General features: G+C 39.4%; 1 protein-coding gene across 1 annotated transcript in view; it reads left to right on the top strand.

Annotated features, from left to right (window-relative positions):
- LOC148163649 (ankyrin repeat domain-containing protein 26-like) overlaps positions 1-17,198 on the top strand; it is an 89,829-nt gene extending 72,631 nt beyond the window's left edge. The window contains exons 26-27 of the mRNA XM_088025469.1: positions 12,561-12,606; positions 13,716-17,198. Coding sequence (XP_087881595.1) covers positions 12,561-12,606; positions 13,716-13,855 — 186 coding nt within the window. The 3' untranslated portion in view covers positions 13,856-17,198. The remainder of the gene's footprint in view (positions 1-12,560; positions 12,607-13,715) is intronic.
- Positions 17,199-18,576: the final 1,378 nt, after the last annotated feature.

The raw sequence follows: 18,576 nt of genomic DNA, 5'->3' as shown, positions 1-18,576 counted from the left end.
GTTGAGCAGTTGTAGAGCATTTTCTAAGTAGTTAAATCAAGCAAATATTTGTTTTTTTTTTTTTTTTTTTCAGAGAGGGAGTACAGGCAGGGGGTGAGGAGCAGAGGGTAAGCAGGCTCCATGCTCAGTGCGGAGCCCCATGTAGAGCTCAGTCTCACAACCCTGAGATCATGACCTGAGCCAAAATCAAGATCAGACACTTAACTGACTGAGCCACCCAGACGCCCCACAATTTGAATTTTTTAAAAAAAGTTCACGTATATCTACCTTGCCATCACTTGAATGATTGATGACTAATATGGGAATGATAGGGAGTCTTTAAATAGCAGCTAGTTTCCATTGTGTATCATTGTTATTAAAATATCCATTTCAATGAATGCACATAGGTTTAATGGTTTTGATGGTATATTCATGGTCTTATTAACGTAGACAAAAGGAGCATAGGCTCAGGGTAAATGAGGCCTCAGTCTTGTTCTTTCATTCGGCATCGTTATTGTCTTGCTCTCTTCCCTTCTAATTTGAGGACTTTCTTTAGTGTTATGCTTGGATGCCTTTCGATTTTTGGTTTGTGATCACCATGAAGTTCATATGTAACATCCTATGTATATAGCAGTTTATTTTAAGTTGATGGTTACTTAAGTTCAAACACATTTTAAAAACACTACATTTTTACACCCCACCTTGTTTTATTTATTTGATGGCTTAGTTTACATCTTTTTATTTTGTGTATCCCTTAACTAATTACTGTAGATATAATTGATATTACTACTTTTGTCTTAACCTTCTTACTGGCCTTATAAATGTGACTGATCTATTACCTTTACTGTATGTTTGCTTTTACCAATAAAACTTTCTTTCATAATTTTTTTACTTCTAGTTATGGCCTTTCCTTTTTTTTTTTTTTTTAAGATTTTATTTATTTATTTGACAGAGACAGCCAGAGAGAGAGCACAAGCAGGGTAAGTGGGAGAGAGAGAAGCAGGCTTCCTCCTGATCAGGGAGCCCGATGTGGGGCTCGATCCCAGGACCCTGGGATCATGACCTGAGCCGAAGGCGGACGCTTAACGACTGAGCCACCCAGGCACCCCTCCTTTTTTTTTTTTAATTTTTATTTATGAGAGAGAGAGAGAGCAGAGCAAGCGAGCGAGAACACCAGTGGGAGGGGAAGGCCCGAGGGAAAGGGAGAAGAAGCAAGCTCCCTGATCAGGGCGCCTGATGTGGGGCTCGATCCTAGGAGGTCCCTTAGCCTGTCCTCATTTTTAAAATTCTTTTTTTTCCTTTTGGCTTGGGGGATTTCTAGTACCCTGTCTTGCAGATCATGGATCTGTTCTGCAGCTTTTAATCTGCTGTCGATTCCCTCTGGTGTATTTTTCATTTCAGTTATTGTATTCTTTAGCTCTGATGGGTTCTTCTTTATATTTTCTCTTTGTTGAAGTTCTCACTGAATCCATCCATTCTTCTCCCAAGTTTGCTGAGCATCCTTATGTCCATTACTTTGAACTCTTTATCAGGTAGATTACTTATCTCGGTTTCATTTAGTTATTTTTCTGAAGTGTTGTATTGTTCTTTCATTTGGAACATACTCCTCTGTCTCCTCATTTTGTCTGACTTTGTATGTTTATTTCTGAAATTGTTCTTTTCCAGCTTTTTCCCTCTTCCAAGTATGTTGCTTTGAACAATGAATGTTAGTTATAAAGTCAAGGAAGGAGAAAACATTTTAAGTGTTGTCTGGTCATTTTTCTTGTTGGAACTGTGGTGGAGTAGGTGGCAGATGACATTGCTCTTCTCTTTCTGAGTTGAGAACACAGGAGTCAGGCAGATGGAGATAAGCTTAGTAACTTTATTACTAATACATACAAACAAATAGGAGGATATGGTTTAGGTATGTAGCTACAGCGAGCTTCCCAGTACTTTATCCCAAATTAGACGCTTCCACACACAGTTGTAATGGAAGGAACAAATGTTTGATGCCCATCCCACAAAGATGAGAGCAGACTTGAATTCATGTTACTGTGGCAGGCACATCTTTTCAAAGAAGAGATTTGGAACCACGTAGGCATTGCTTAGTGCCTTCTCCCAAATTCACCCTTTAGGTAAATCTCCCTTCCTGTCGTGAGGAAGGTAGAGAAAAGTCCTCGCATGGAAATGAAGGTTTACCTATAATTTCTGACTTGATTTAAATTATAATTAAAGTTAATCATGTCTTTTGTACATACCAACTAATGATGAGAGGTTGGTCAGAGCATACTAGATGGTAAAGAGAAATCTGTTTTGTGTTTTAAATTTTGTTATAAATAACCCACAACATAGGTAACTCATTTGTTGATTGATTTTGACAAACCAAGTTTTATTTGAAGGAAATGGATAATTCTTTCAAGGAAGAATTTCCTCAGTTTCAGGTTCTTTGGTTCAACTAAAGATGTTCTCCTTCAGGCTCCTTGTCCTTTGGTTAAAAAATTTTGTGCTTGTAAATCCTGCGTATGTTGACTGTTACTAATAGGAGTTAAGATAACTTCTGTTCCTCTATTTTTGTTCATGACTTTAAAATTTATAATTTAGTTAGAAAGCTATTTTGTGCCTAATGCCTGAACATTATTATAGAGCCACATGACAAAGTTTTATGTATTCATATTCTCTGAGTTATAGTTGAAAATGCATGCGTTGTTCCTGAATATGAGGAAGTAACTGGCATAAAACTCTAGGCTCAGTAAGACCTACACCACATTCCCGGCTGGCAACTAGGTGGTTTTTTGACCTCAGGCAAACTACAATCTCTCTGGGGCCTTTTTGTCTCGTATGTAAGATTAGGGACTTTGACGAAGTTAGTGACTTTTATACCTTTGGAAAAAAATTTTTTTTGCATTAAACTGTATTATATAAAACAGAGGCAGGTAGAGCTGTTCAGCTAAAGGAGAGATGGGACTACACCTGTAGACTTCCTTTTCCCTCAATCCTGCTGTGTCCCCAGTGGAACCTTAGATTTCTGTGGGCATAGTTTGAAAACGAACAGTTATGAGAAAATCCTTGTAGTTAATAATTCTTCAAATTAAAATTTGCTGATACATTGTACATTGTTTTTCTGTGTATAATTTTCTTACCCTCCTGTATCTTTGATAAGTGGAAAAGTATAAATAAAATTGCAAATGTGTTCTATTTATTAATGGACTTAAAGCTATTTCTGCTATCTAAGCACAATTCTCACCTGGAAATAAACAAAGGTCACAGAAGTAAATATTTAGGAAACGAGCTTTGGGGAAAAGATAATAACATTACGTTGGTAGTTCCTTAAGTCACGTCATATGAAAAAGTGGTTTATATTTTACATAGTATTTATTAATGGTATTATAAAATTGCTTCAATAAAAGTTTCTCCCATCAAGTGGTATTGAGTCATTAATTTTACAAGGCCTGCCTAGTAATGTTGTCAGATTATTCGTTGTCTAAATCCTGAATATAATGTTACTGTCAAAAAGTGTTATGGTTCCTCAAAAAATTAAAAATAGAAATACGATACAATTCAGTAATTCCACTCCTGAGATTTACCCAAAGAAAATGAAAACACTAATTCGAAAAGTTGTATGCACCCCTGTGTTTTTTGAAACGTTACTTACAATAACGAGAGTATGGAAGCAACCTCAGGGTCCATCAACAGACGAATGGATAAAGAAGATATGTTATATGTATACAATGAAATATTACTCAGCTATAAAAAAGAATGGGATCTTGCCATTTGTGACAACACTGGTAGACCCAGTGTTTTGCTAAGTAAAATAACTCAGAGAAAGGCAAATACCCGTATGATTTCACTTATGCATGGGATCTAAAAAACTAAACTACTAATAGCCTAGTTCGACTTGATTTCTCTTTCTTCTGGAAGCCTTACCCATAACATTAAATAATCCATTAACACATGTTTTGTACATTACATGTATTATGTACTGTATTCTCACAATAAAATAAGCTAGCGAAGAAAATGTTATTGAGAAAAACATAAGAGAAAATACACTATGATGCAGTATCAAAAAAAGTCCATGTGTAAGTAGAGTAGACCTGTACCATTCAAACACATGTTGGTCAAGGATCAACTGTATATTACAAGTATTCCCATCTAGAATGTTCTTACTTAGACCTTTCTTGTAAAAGGTATCCTTTCATTGAATGCCCAAAATGGGGTCTAAAGTAGGGTACTGAGGGGTGCCTTGGTGGTTCAGTCAGTTAAGTGTCTGTCTTCAGCTCAGGTCATGATTCCAGGGTTCTGGGATAAAGCCCCGCTTCAGGCTCTCTGCTCAGTGGGAGTCTGCTGCTCCCTCTCCGTCGGCCCCTCCCCCCACTCGTGCACTGTCTCTATCTCTCTTTCTCAAATACATAAAATTGCTATAAACATTGGGATATAGTTGCCCCTTCGGATCACTGCATTTCTATCTTTGGGGTAAATCCCTAGTATTGCAGTTGCTGGGTCGTTGGGTAGCTCTATATTCACTTTTTGGAGGAACCTCCGTACTGTTTTCCAGAGTGGCTACACCAGCTTGCATTCTCAGCAACAGAGTGGGAGGGAGGGTTCCCCATTCTCTGCATCCCCACCCGCATCTGCTTCCCGACTTGTGCATTTTAGCCGTTCCAACAGGTGTGAGGTGATACCTCATTGTGGTTTTGATTTGTCTTTATTTCCCTGATGCCGAGTGATATTGGGCATTTTTTCATGTATCTGTTGACCATTTGAATGTCTTCTTTGGAGAAATGTCTGGTCACATCTTCCACCCATTTTCTTTTTTATTTTTTTAAAGATTGTATTTATTTGAGAGAGAGAGCACATGAGAGGGCTCCCCCCTCTCATAGGAGGGAGAGCAGACTCAGAGGGAGAAGCAGACTCCCTGCTGAGCAGGGAGCCGGATGCAGGATCCTGGGACTCCGGGATCATGACCGGAGCCGAAGGCAGTCGTTTAACCGGCTGAGCCACCCAGGCGCCCCTTCCTCCCATTTCTTGACTGGATTATTTGTTCTTTGGGGGTTGAGTTTGATAAGTTCTTTATATATAGATTTTGCATACTAGCCCTTTATCTGATAGGTCATTTGCAAATATCTTCTCCCATTCTGTCAGTCGTCTTTTGCTTTTGTCGACTGCTTCCTTTGCTGTGCAAAAGCTTTTTATCTTGATGAAGTCTTTGTTTCCCTTGCCTTTGGAGACGTGTCTAGCAAGAAGTTGCTGCGACCCAGGTCACAGAAGTTGCTGCCTGTGTTCTCCTCTAGGATTTTGATGAGTTCCTGTCTCACATTTAGGTCTTACATCCATTTTGAGTCTATTTTTGTGTATGGTGTAAGAAAATGGTCCAGTTTCATTCTTCTGCGTGTGGCTGTCCAATTTTCCCAACACCATTTGGTGAAGAGACTGTCTTTTTTCCATTGGCTATTCTTTCCCACTCTGCCGAAGATTAGGTGACCATAGAGTTGAGGGTCCATTTCTGGGTTCGCTGTTCTGTTTCATTGGCCGATGTGTCTGTTTTTGTGCCAGTACCATACTGTCTTGATGATGACAGCTTTGTCATAGAGCTTGAGGACCGGAATTGTGATGCCACCAGCTTTGGTTTTCTTTCTCAACATTCCTTTGGCTCTTCGGGGTCTTTTCTGGTTCCGTACACATTTTAGGGTCATTTGTTCCAGCTCTGTGAAACAAGTTGATGGTATTTTGATAGAGATTGCCTTGAATGCACAGATTGCTCTGGGTCGTGGTAGCATAGAGATTTTAACAAATTTGTTCTTCCAGTCCATGAACATGGGGTGTTTTTCCATTTCTTTGTGTCTTCCTCAGTTTCTCTCGTGAGTGTTCTATAGTTTTCAGAGTACACATCCTTTGCCTCTTTGGTTAGGTCTATTCCTAGGTATCTTATGGTTTTGGGTGCAATTGTAAATGGGTTCGATTCCTTAATTTCTCTTTCTTCTGTCTCGTTGTTAGTGTATAGAAATGCAACTGATTTCTGTGCATTGATTTTATATCCTTCCACTTTGCTGAATTCCTGTATGAGTTCTAGCAATTTTGGGGTGGAGTCTTTTGGGTTTTCCACATAGAGTATTTCGTCATCTGCGAAGAGTGAGCGTTTGACTCCTTTGCCGATTCCGATGCCTTTTATTTCTTTTCGTTGTCTGATTGCTGAGGCTAGGACTTCTAGTGTCATGTTGGACAACAGTGGTGAGAGTGGACATCCCTGCCGTGTTCCTGACCTTAGGGGAGAAGCTCGCAGTTTTTCCCCATTGAGAATGATATTCACCGTGGGCTTTTCATAGATGGCTTTTATGGTATTGAGGTATGTGCCCTCTATCCCTGCACCGTGAAGAGTTTTAATCAAGAAAGCATGCTGTACTTTGTCAGATGCTTTTTCTGCATCTATTGAGCAGATCATATGGTTCTTGTCCTTCCTTTTATTAATGTAGCATATCACATTGATTGATTTGCGGATGTTGAACCACCTTTGCAGCCCAGGAATAAGTCCCACTTGGTCGTGGTGAATAATCCTCTTAATGTACTGTTGGCTCCTATTGGCGAGTATCTTGATGAGAACTTTTGCATCCGTGTTCATCAGGGATACTGGCCTGTAATTCTCCTTTTTGGTGGGGTCTTTGTCTGGTTTGGGGATCAAGGTAATGCTGGCCTCCTAGAAAGAGTTTGGAAGGCAGCTATGCTCACCACTATACCACCAATGCCTGCTATAGAAAGAGTTTGGAAGTTTTCCTTCCATTTCTATTTTTTGAAACCGCTTCAGAAGAATAGGCATTAATTCCTCCTTAAGTGTTTGTTAGAACTCCCCAGGGAAGCCATCCGGCCCTGGAGTTTTGTTTGTTGGGAGATTTTTGATTACTGCTTCAATTTCCTTGCTGGTTGTGGGTCTGTTCGGGTTTTTTTGTTTTTTCCTGTTTCAGTTTTGGTAGGTTGCACGTCTCTGGGAATGCATCCATTTCTTCCAGATTGCCTGATTTGTTGGCATATAGTCTTTCATAATATGTTCTTAAAATTGTTTGTACTTCCCTAGTGTTGGTTGTGATCTCTCCTCTTTCATTCATGACTTTATTGATTTGGATCCTTTCTCTTTTCTTTTTGCCAAATCTGGCGAGGGGTTTATCGATCCTATTAATTCATTCAAAGATCAAAGAATCAGCTCCTAGTTTCATGGCTGTGTTCTACTGTTCTTTTGGTTTCTATTTCATTGATTTCTGCTCTGGTCGTCATTAATTCTCGTCTCCTGCTGGGTTTAGGCTTTATTTGCTGTTCTTTCTCCAGCTCCTTTAAGTTTAAGGTTAGGTTGTATATTTAGGACCTTTCTTAGGCTGTTACTGCTCTATACTTCCCCCCGCCCCCAGGACTGCCTTTGCTGCATCGTGAAGGTTTTGAACAGTTGTGTTTTCATTTTCCTTTGTTTCCATGAATTCTTTTAATTCTTCTTTAGTTTCCTGGTTGACCCATTCATTAACTTTAACTTCCATGTGTTTGAGTTCTTTGCAAATTTCCTCTTGTGATTGAGTCCAAGTTTCAAGGCGTTGTGGTGTGAAAATATGCAGGGAATGATCCCATACTTTTGGTACCGGTTGAGACCTGATTTGCGACCCAGTATGTGATCTCTTCTGGAGAAAGTTCCACGTGCGTTCGAGAAGAATGTGTATTCTGTAGCTTTAGGTTGGAATGCTCTGAATATATCTGTGAAGTCCATCTGGTCCAGTGTCGACCTTGGAGAGTCGTGGACCTGGGGCGGCGAAGGAACTGAGGAAAAGAGACGACGGTAGAGCGAGGCACAGGGGACCCCGAGCAATCAGCCCGAGGTCCCGAGGTTTATTTTCCGTAATCGTACAGCGATATAGATCTAGAATGGTTTACAGCAGGGGCTTAGTAAGGCACATTCTTCCATGTACATAGGATTAGTCCAGCGTGTATGATAAGAATCTTTAAAGCAGGACAAGGGAACGAAGAGGGGAGTGCACAGCGTGCTGTTTACAGGGCAAGGGAACAAAGAGGGGAGTGCACAGCGTGCTGTTTACAGGTGGCTTCCTATCTGCAAAACATCTGCTGCTGCCTATTTTAGAACAGACCACACACGTCCCAAGGGCATTTCACTCTGATCCTTTCAGGTCATTTTTAACCCTGCAATCTCAAGTTTTCTCAGAGATCTCGGAGGCCGAACGAACCTGCACCGGTGGTGGTTGTGGCGTTCTGTTCCCACAGTCCAGTGTGTCATTCACTCTTGTTAATGTATCATCATCAATGTGTTTCTTTAATTTTGTTATTAATTGGTTTATGTAATCGGCTGCTCCCATGTTAGGGGCACAGATATTTACAATTGTTAGATCTTCTTGTTGGATAGACCCCTTTCATTATGATACTGTCCTTCCTCATCTCTTATTACAGTCTTTGGTTTAAAATCCAATTTGTCTGGTATAAGGATTGCTACCCCAGCTTTCTTTTGATGTCCATTAGCACGATAAGTGGTTTTCCACTCCCTCACTTTGAATCTGGAGGTGTCCTTGGGTCTAAAATGAGTCTCTTGCAGACAGCATATCGATGGGTCTTGCTTTTTTATCCAGTCTGATACCCTGCGTCTTTTGATTGGGGCATTTGGCCCATTCACATTCAGGGTAACTATTGAAAGCTATGAATTTAGTGCCTTTGTATTACCTGTAACGTCCCTGTTTCTGTATATTGTCTCCGTTCCTTTCTAGTCTGTGTTACTTTGGGGTTCTCTCTTTGCGTAAAGGATCTCCTTTAATATTTCTTGCAGGGCTGGTTTAGTGATCAGAAATGTTTTAGTTTCTCTTTGTCCTGGAAACTCTTTTATGTCTCCTTCAATTTTGAATGACAGCCTTGCTGGAGAAATAAAGTATTCTTGGCTGCATATTTTTCTCCTTTAGCACCCTGAATATATCCTGCCAGTCCTTACTGGCCCGCCAGGTCTCTGTGGTTAGGTCTGCTGCCAGTCTAACGTTTCTACCCTTGTCGGTTAAGGACCTCTTGTGCCGAGCTGCTTTCAGGATTTTCTCTTTGTCTCTGAAATGTGCAGGCTTCACTACTATATGTCGAGGTGTTGACCTGTTTTTATTGATGTTGAAGGGGGTTGGGTTCTCTGTGCCTCCTGGATCTGAATGCCTGTTTCCTTCCCCAGATTAGGGAGGTTCTCCGCTATCATTTCTCAAATATACCTTCTGCCAACCCCCCTTCCTCTTCTTCTGGGATCCCAATTATTCTAATATTGTTTCGCTTTACGGTATCACTTATCTCTTGAATTCTCGCCTCATGATCCAGTGGTTGTTTATCTCTCTTTTTTCTCAGCTTTCTTATTCTCCATCATTTCTTAATTTTTTAAAATTTTTTTAAAGATTTCATTTATTTTATTGACAGAGTAGACACAGCAAGAGAGGGAACATAAGCAGGGGTCATGGGTGAGGAAGAAGCAGGCTTTCTGCTGAACAGAGAGCCTGATGCGGGGCTCGATCCCAGGACCCTGGGATCATGACCTGAGCCAAAGGCAGATGCTTAACGACGGAGCCACCCAGGTGCCACATTTTATTTTGTCTTCTGTATCACTACTTCTCCTTTCTGCCTCATTTATCCTAGCAGAGCCTCCAAATTTTTTTTATTTTAAATACATAATTTTTATTAAGTATAGCTTAGTAAGTCTGGAAAAGATAAGTAAATAATGTTTTATTTCACCCTTACCCATATGTATGTGATAAATTCTTTAAAATTTCTTTTTATTTTAAGGATTTTATTTATTTATTTGACACAGAGAGATAGTGAGAGAGCACAGAGAGGGAGAAGCAGACTCCCTGCTGAGCAAGGAGCCCAACATGGGTTCGATCCCAAGACCCTGGGATTATGACCTGAGCTGAACACAGCCGCTTAACCAAGTGAGCCACCCAGGCACCCCTAAAATTTCTCTTCAGTTAGCTGACATATGTTATATCATTAGTTTCAGATGTAGTGTTCAGTGAATCATCAGTTGTATATAACAGCCAGGGCTCTACACATCACGTGCCCTCCTTCATGCCCATCACCCACTTACCCCATCCCCCCACCCACCTCCCCTCCAGCAAACCTCAAGTTGGTTTCCTATAGTTAAGAGTCTCTCATGGTTTGTTTCCCTCTCTGGTTTCTTCCCATTTTAGTTTTCTCTCCCTTCCCCTATGATTCTCTGCACTGTTTCTTATATTTCACATGTGTATGAAACCATATGCTAACTGTCTTTCCCCGATTGACTTTTCTCGCAGCATAATACCTTCCATTTCCATCCACGTCAATGTAAATTGTAAGATTTCATCCTTCTGATGGCGTAGTAATATTCCATTGTATTTATATATACCGCATCTTCTTTATCCATTCATCTGTTGATGGACATTTGGGCTGTTTCCACAGTTTGGCTATTGCGGATATTCCTGCTATAAAAATTGGTGTCCAGGTGCCCCTTCTGATCACTACATTTGCATCTTTGGGGTCAATACCTTGTAGTACAATTACTGGGTCATCGGGTAGCTCTATTTTTAACTTCTTGAGGAACCTCCATACTGTTTTCCAGAGGGAGAGCCTCCATTTTTTAGTGCAGCTTATTAATAGCCTTTTGATTTCGATTTGTTAAGATTTTAGTTCTTTTATTTCTCCAGAAAGGCATTCTGTAGTGTCTTCTATGCTTTTTCAAGCCCAGCTAGTATCTTTAGGATTGTTATTCCAAGCTCTAATTCCAGCATCTTACTTTTATCCATACTGATGAGGTCCCTGTCAGTCAGTACTGCCTCTTGTTCTCTTATTTGAGGTGAGTTTTTCCATCTAGTCATTCTGTCCAGAGAAGAATAGATGAATGAGAGAACAAAATACTAAAAGAGCAACAACGCCCCCAGAGAAATCTACTCTTAACAAATCAGAGGAGACCTGAAGCCACAAAAATAAGTAAACTAAGAATTAAAGTCGAAAGAGAATATAATCGGACAGCTGATGAGAACAGAGCAATACACTAGATTCTGGGTGTATTTTGGTCTGTTTGTTAGAAGAAACTACATCCCAAAATTGTAAAGAAAGAAAAACTTATATATATGCAAAAATAAAATTAAATACAATGAAAGTATAGAATGTAATTATAAAAATGAACGTTAAAAACATTTTTAAAAAACGAGTTGATAAAATAAGAAATTGGTTGTAAAGGAAGAAAAATTACAATTGAGAGATTAAGGAATCATGAGAAAAAGCCATGACTTCTATATAGTATTTTCGTCTAGTGCTGGAGTTTTGCAGTTCTGTGTGATCGGTAAACTTGGTCTTAGCCGGATGTTCTTGCTGATTTTCTGGAGGAGAGGCCTGTTGTGCTGATTCCCAGGGGTCTTTGCTCCGGCAGTATTGCACTGCCCTTGCCAGGGGCCAGCCTAAGTCAGGGCCTCGGGATTGCTCTATGTGGCTTCTGTTCCCTGAAGGCTTTCCGCACCACTTTATAGGATGAGAATGAAAATGTCAGCCTCCCAGCGTCCAGCCCTGGAGCTGAAAGCTGGCACCCTCCGCTCTTCAGTGTGCCCTCACGGAGAAGCTGTCAATCACTCTTATCTCCCTGGTTTCTGTCTGCCTTCTGTGTACACCCAGCCTGTGACTGAACATTTTTATCTCAGCCACACCAACTCCCTTTGGAGTTTCCAAACTTTGCAGTCTCCTGTGGCATGCATTCATGCCGCTCCTCCTGGGAGAGGGAGGGAGGTCTTGCCCTGGTTCTGCCACTTGTATGGCCCCTGCTCTGAGAGCGGTCGCCCAACTGGCTGCGGTTTGTGGTTTATGGCAACACTGAGCTGAACGCCCCCCTCCTCAACTCTCTGATTGCAGCCGGCTTCACTGCTCAAATGCCTGGGAACTCTCCCATACTCAGGCACCCCCATTCTTTCTGTGACCTTGGGGATCCTGAAATAAGGCTGTTCCACCTAGGGTTCCACCCTGCTTCTCCACCTGAGTGCCTTTCAAGCAGGGATGTCCCTCGCCGGAGCGGACTTCTAAAATATCCGATTTGCGCACCACTGCTTTATCACTTTCTGATAGCCGGCTTATGTAGGCTCCCTCGCCCCCACGGTTTATCTTCCCATATATCACCTCAGATTCGCTTCTCCACACCTCCTACCTTGCAGAAAGTGGTTGCTTTTCTATTTGTAGAATTGCAACAGTTCTTTTCTTAGATCTCAGGTTGAGTTCACAGGTCTTCAGAATGATTTGGGGAAAGCTACCCAGCTAAATTCTAGGGACCAACAAAACTATGGTCCTCTACTCCTCCGCCATCTTCCTCTTCTTCCAGAAAGTCTATATTCAATAGACCTATATTAATTGTACTTTTTATCAGATTCATCTAAATAGCATTACATATGTTTCTTCTCAGTTACCTAAGATTAAAATAAGTAGGGATTTATTTTATTTATGTGATTATCTTTCTATTGAAGCAATCCCTAACTTAGTTTTAGTCTCTAAAAGTGTTATTTAAAGACCGCATTTCATAAGCTATATATAATTCCTACAGTAATGTCTCTTTAACTTGAACATTATAAATAATATTTGACTTATTTCAGATGCAGCGGGAGATGGAAAGGAATATAACTAGAGAACTAGAAGAAGGTATGTTGCCAAATTTATGAATTAAGGTGGTCATTGATTTTGGAAATAAACTATGAATAGTAAATGGCATCCCTTTCCCTTGTTTGGATAATAGGTACTACATAAATTTTTTTATATCTATCTAATAAAAATGTAAAACATAAACATAATGAAGAACATACTTATTCCTCATTTAATCATCGTGTTTGTTCAGACTTTTTTTAAAAATCTCCAAACGTCTACGTATCTGTTATTATTTCTGGCTATAATCTTTCTTCACTTCTGCCTCTCCTATGGAACCGTCAACCTGAATAAGTGGGATTTCTCAAATTCTTGTTTCTGCTAGTGGTATAAGACCAAAAAAACCAGACTTGTCTTAGTAATAGTTAAGCAATTATAGTCCATATAGCTGTCACTTGACAGATGGTATTTAAATCTCCAGTCATTGATTTTGTCATTGGTTTACCTTTTGCCATTGAGTAAAATTCCAAGTTCCTTATATGGAATAAAAACACCCAAATCAATTTGGTTCTTGCCAGATTATTCAGCCTTCTCTGTCGCTACTTACCCTACTCTGTTGCTTTGCTCTAGCACCTCTTCAGCGTAGACTACTTGCAATTCCACAAGTGTTCTTCCTCACTCTTTGTATATGTTCTTTGTATATGTGTCTTCCCTCCACCTGGCACACTTTTTCCTTGTACTTCAGGTATCAGTTTACATATCACCTCCACCAAAAAGCAGACAATATTGATAGAAAAGTAGGATGTCCCTTTTGTGTGTTCTTATAGTGTCTTGTTTTATACCTGTCATGGTATATTCAACTCTAAAATTGCCTGTTTGCTTTTTCAGTTTATAGTATATGGTTGTTCAGGGGTGGGCTCTGTCATCATCATGTAATTTCATCTCATAATGAGAAACTAGAAGCTCTGATATTTATCCACAATAGCAATTAACTTGGTGGGCAACCATGAGCAAAATATATTTAAAAGTCATCTTGTATTTTGTAGTTCTATGCAGATATTTTTCATTCTTCTTAACACTCATAAGGCTTCAACTTTGTTTTTTACTAACTTGTAGTTAACTACAAAGTTAAAATTTTAGATAAAGAATGTAACTCTTTTTCTTTTCAGCTGCTGCTGAATTTGAATCAGACTCATTGTATAAGACCTCCTCTTTAGAATCTACTTGTGAACCACATGTAAAGTACGATCCACTAGAGAAATCGTCAAAAGAATTTTTACAGATTTTGAAGAAAAAGTACATGCTCTGAAAGATCAATAATAATTCATTTACTGGATGTTTGTATAACATCTTAATTGTGTCCTACTAAACGTATGATGTGTGAAAATCTTTATTAAAGGAAACGGGTTTGGATCATATGTGTAATGAAAGTTTATATAATATTTTAAGCTATGTTTCTTGGCACCTAATTAACTTTTAAGCAGGTTTTGTATGTGGAAACCAGCACTGTTGAGTTTTACATGCTTCAGGCTGCCCAAATACCAGCTTTTTAAACAGCACCCAACCAACCAAATTGTCGTTAGTACTTCAGTGGTGTTAATTGATAGCCTTTTTGTATTTTCCAGTTTTTATTACTACATATGGACCTAGAGATTTACACAGACATCATTTTGATATATTGCTGCTAAGGCTATTGTCAGTGTTTGTATATATTACAATTTTTGTAGTGCCATAAAACCTACGTATAATTTTAATTTTAATTTCAAGTACTGATTCGTAGCTCTTTCCTCATGGTGAAATAAGATTTGCCTAAGGCTTTTCACCTTTTCTGTTTATTTTTGATTTACTTTTTGAAAACAGTCTTAAAATTAGAGAAAAGAAAAATTGGAGAAAAAAGAACTTTTCCACCCCAGAACGATTTGCAGGTAAATTGTTAAATTATGCCTGATTCCCCTAGCATTTATATCCTACAAGTCAGTACATTCCACATAACTACTGTACAACCCTGACAATCAGACAATTAACTCTCATACAATTAACACTTGAATAATGTCGGGGTTAGGGGCACTGACCCTTTGCAGTCAGAAATATGTGAATAACTTTTGACTCCCCAACTTTTGACTTTACTAATAATCTGCTGTTGACCAGAAAACTTACTGGTACCAGAACAGTCAATTAACCTGTGTTTTGTATGTTATATGTATTCCATATTATATTCTTAGAATAAAGTAAGCTAGAGAAAAAATGTTATTGAAATCATAAAAGAAAATACATTTAGAGTACTATCATGTATTTATTGAAAACATCTGCCTATAAGTGCACCCATTCAAACCATGTCAACTATACATTCTATCATTTTTTTAAAAGATTGTATTTATTTATTTGACAGTGAGAGCACAAGTAGGCAGAGCGGCAAGCAGAGGGAGAGGGAGAAGCAGGCTCCCCACTGAGCAGAGAGCCCGACATGGGGCTCGATCCCAGGACCCCAGAATCATGAGCTGAGCCGAAGGCAGACGCTTAACCAACTGAGCCACCCAGGCACCCTGTACATTCTGTCATTTAATCATCATATTTTTAAGTTTTGTCACTTGTCTGTAATATCCTATACGCACGGAAGGTCCTGTTCAGAGCCATGTATTTAATTCAGATGTTGTGTCTCTTAGTTCTTTCAGTTTAGAATAGTTCCTTAGTCTTTCCTTAATTTTCATGACTTTTAATCTTTTATTAAAGAGTTAATTCCAGTAATGGAGAATGTCTTTCAATGTGGGTTTTTCTTATGTTTCCTGATGATAAAATTCAGATCAGGGATGCCTGGGTGGCTCAGTTGGTTAAGCAACTGCCTTCAGCTCAGGTCATGATCCTGGTGTCTTGGGATCAAGTCCTGCATCGGGCTCCCTGCTCAGTGGGGAGCCTGCTTCTCCCTCTGCCTGCCACTCCCCCTGCTTGTGTTTTCTCTCTCGCTGACAAATTAAAAAAAAAAAAAAAACTTAAAAAAAATTCAGATCATACATTTTTAGCAAGAGTATGACTGAAGTGGTCCTCTACTCTTCTCATTGCATCCTATCATGTGACCTACAATTTGGTTTGTCCCATTGTTGGTGATGTGAGCATTGATCCTGGAGGTAATATCTGCCAGGTTTCTCCTCTGGAATGTTAACTTTCCACTTTATAACTCATTAGTATTTTAGGGGAAGTACTTTGAGACATGTAAATATCTCCTTTCTCAGACACCCTGTGCCAGGCCACGTCTTCTGCAGATGATTTACTGCCCCCACAGGCTCTGAAAACCCCATGCTGGACTGTTCTTTCCCTTCAGTCCGTGATACCACATTCTCTGTTGTTGACCTTTCAGGGGTGTTCCAACACTGCAGGGTGGCTCTCCCACTTTTATGCCTTCCCCATTCTAGCCAGGCTCCAACACCACACTCTGGGCCACCACAGCTCCCTGTTTCTATGCTTTTGAACTGAAAATTTGGGAATAGAAAGAAGAGAGGGGGAAAAGGCTCCATAGGTCTTTTATAATCAACTTGTCAAGCTTTACAAAGCAAAGATTCTGATTAGAATTGCATTGAATCTATAAATACTTTATAGGGAAAACACATAATACTGAGTTTTCCTAACAGTATTTCAGTTGATTAACTCTCAATGTTAAAAAATTTCCTATAAAGGTCCTGCCGATGTTTTTTAGATTTATTCCCAGTAATTGAATACTTTTGACCCCATTATAGATATTATTTTCAAAAATCAATTTCATTTCCTGTTTGTTACTAGCTTATAGAAATAACAGTATTCTGTATATTGAGCTTAGATTCACCTATCTTGCTAAACTGTCTTATTATATTGTTTCTCCCAATTCTGGAGGCTTGAAGTCCAAAATCAAGGCACTGGCAGATTCAGTGTCCAGTGAGGGCCGGCTTCCTGGTTCATGGATGCTGGTCTTCCTCCTGTTTCCTCATAAGGCACAGGGCCAAGGGAGCTCTCTCAGGCATCCTTTATTTATAAGGGCACTAATCCCATTCATGAGGGCTCCACCTTCATGACTTCATCACTTCCCAAAGCCCCCACCTCCAAATACTATTACATGGAACATTAAGATTTAATACATGAATTTGGGAGTGGGGGGAACAAATAGTCTATAGCAAGGTTGTTCCTTGTTCTTGGCCAGGTAGGCTTCCCCAATATGGCTGCTTACCTCATGAGGCCAACAAGGAGAATTTCACTGCAGAGAGGGCTCAGTCCTCTTAAGGGTTTCACCTGCTTAAATCAGGCTTACATAGAATAATCCCCTTTTGGTCAACTCAAAATTAACCATTGTATCTGCAAAATTCCATTACATTTGCCATTTTCTAATGGCTAGAGTCAAGTCACAGAGCTTGGCTACACTTAAGGGCAAAGGATTATAAAAGGTGAGAACACCAAAGGGCATTTATTATGGGGTCACCTAGGGTCTTTCTGTTACGATTCTATTAACAAAGTTCCCTTCTACTACTCGTTTTCTAAGTTTTATCATGAATGTTGAAAGATAATAGATGTTTGTTTTGCATATATTGAGATAATTTTTTAAAAATTTGTCAATGTCGTGAATTACATTAAGTGCTCATGTCAAACCAACCTTGCATTTCTTAAGTAAACTGAATTTAGTTGTGATTTCATTCGTCTGTTTCATACATTGCTACTCTTGATATGATGAAATTTTGGTGAGGATTTTGTCCTCTCTGTTCATGGATAATGATAATGCAAGGAGTTTTGAATGCTTTTAACTCAATTTACATGGCTCCAAACTTATGTGTATTGTTGCTTTGTGTTTTAATTCTCTCTTGTATCTTTAAAAAATACTCAACATTTTTATAACTTTTATATGATACTGTCAGTGTTCATTTAAATTGAAGGACATATTTAATTATTTTTTTCCCCTCTCCTCTTGTATCTCAGAATTTCTACTTGGGATTATTTTTCTTCTGTTTGTTTATGTACATTCTTTAAAATTTCCATGAGCGAGAGCTGCCAGGTAATGAATCTCTGTTTAAGATGTCTTTATTGGGCGCCTGGGTGGCTCAGTTGATTAAGTGTCTGCCTTTGGCTCAGATCATGATCCCAGGGTCCTGGGATTGAGCCCCACTTCAGGCTCACTGCTCAGCGTGGAGTCTGACTCTCCCTCTCTCTCTGCCCCTCCCCTCACTTGTTCTTCCTCTCTCGCTCCTTCTCTCTCACTCTCTTCCAAATAAATAAAATCTTGAAAAAAGAATAAAAATGCCTTTATTTCCTCTTACTCTTGATACACATTTTCACAGCATAGAGAATCCTAGGTGAGTAGTTACTTTCTTTGATCATACAGAAAATGTCATTCCACTGCCCTTTGTCTCTCATAATTGCTCTTTAGAAATTAGCTGTCTGCCTATTTCTCCTTTGAACATAATCTGTTCCCCACTCTGCTCCTTTTCCCCACAATTTTTGGTTGCTCTAAAGATTTTACTCTTGCGGGCGGGGTGGGGGAGGAATTCTTTTTCTTTTTGTGTTTACTGCAGGTACGCTATTATGGGTCTAGATTTGATGTCTTGCTATTTATCTTAATAATGTTCCATAATTAGAATTCCATTTACAGCAGCTCCAAAAACCAAAATATACCTAGGAATAAACGTAACCTAGCAGGTAAAGGATCTGTATTCTAGAAGCTACAGAACACTTATGAAAGAAATTGAGGAAGACACAAAGAGATGGAAAAACATCCCATGCTCATGGATTGGAAGGATAAATATCGTTAAAATGTCTATGCTTCCCAGAGCAATTTACCCTTTCAATGCAATCTCTTTCAAAATACCATTGACATTTTTCACAGAGCTGGAACAAATAATGCTAAAATTGCTATGGAACAGAAAAGACCCTGAATTGCCAGGGGAATGTTCAAAAAGAAAACCAAAGCTGGAGGTACCACAGTGCCTGACTTCAAGCTATATTACAAAGCTGTAGTCAAGACAGTATGGTATTGGCACAAAAACAGACACATAGATCAGTGGAACAGAGTAGAGACCC

Source organism: Eumetopias jubatus, unplaced genomic scaffold, assembly GCF_037043125.1.
Source record: "Eumetopias jubatus isolate StellerSeaLion01/CBP00866 unplaced genomic scaffold, mEumJub1_p1.0 scaffold_8, whole genome shotgun sequence".
Classification (NCBI taxonomy): domain Eukaryota; kingdom Metazoa; phylum Chordata; class Mammalia; order Carnivora; family Otariidae; genus Eumetopias; species Eumetopias jubatus.
The sequence above is the reverse complement of the archived record's forward strand: the minus strand, read 5'-3'. Positions and strand labels throughout refer to the sequence as shown.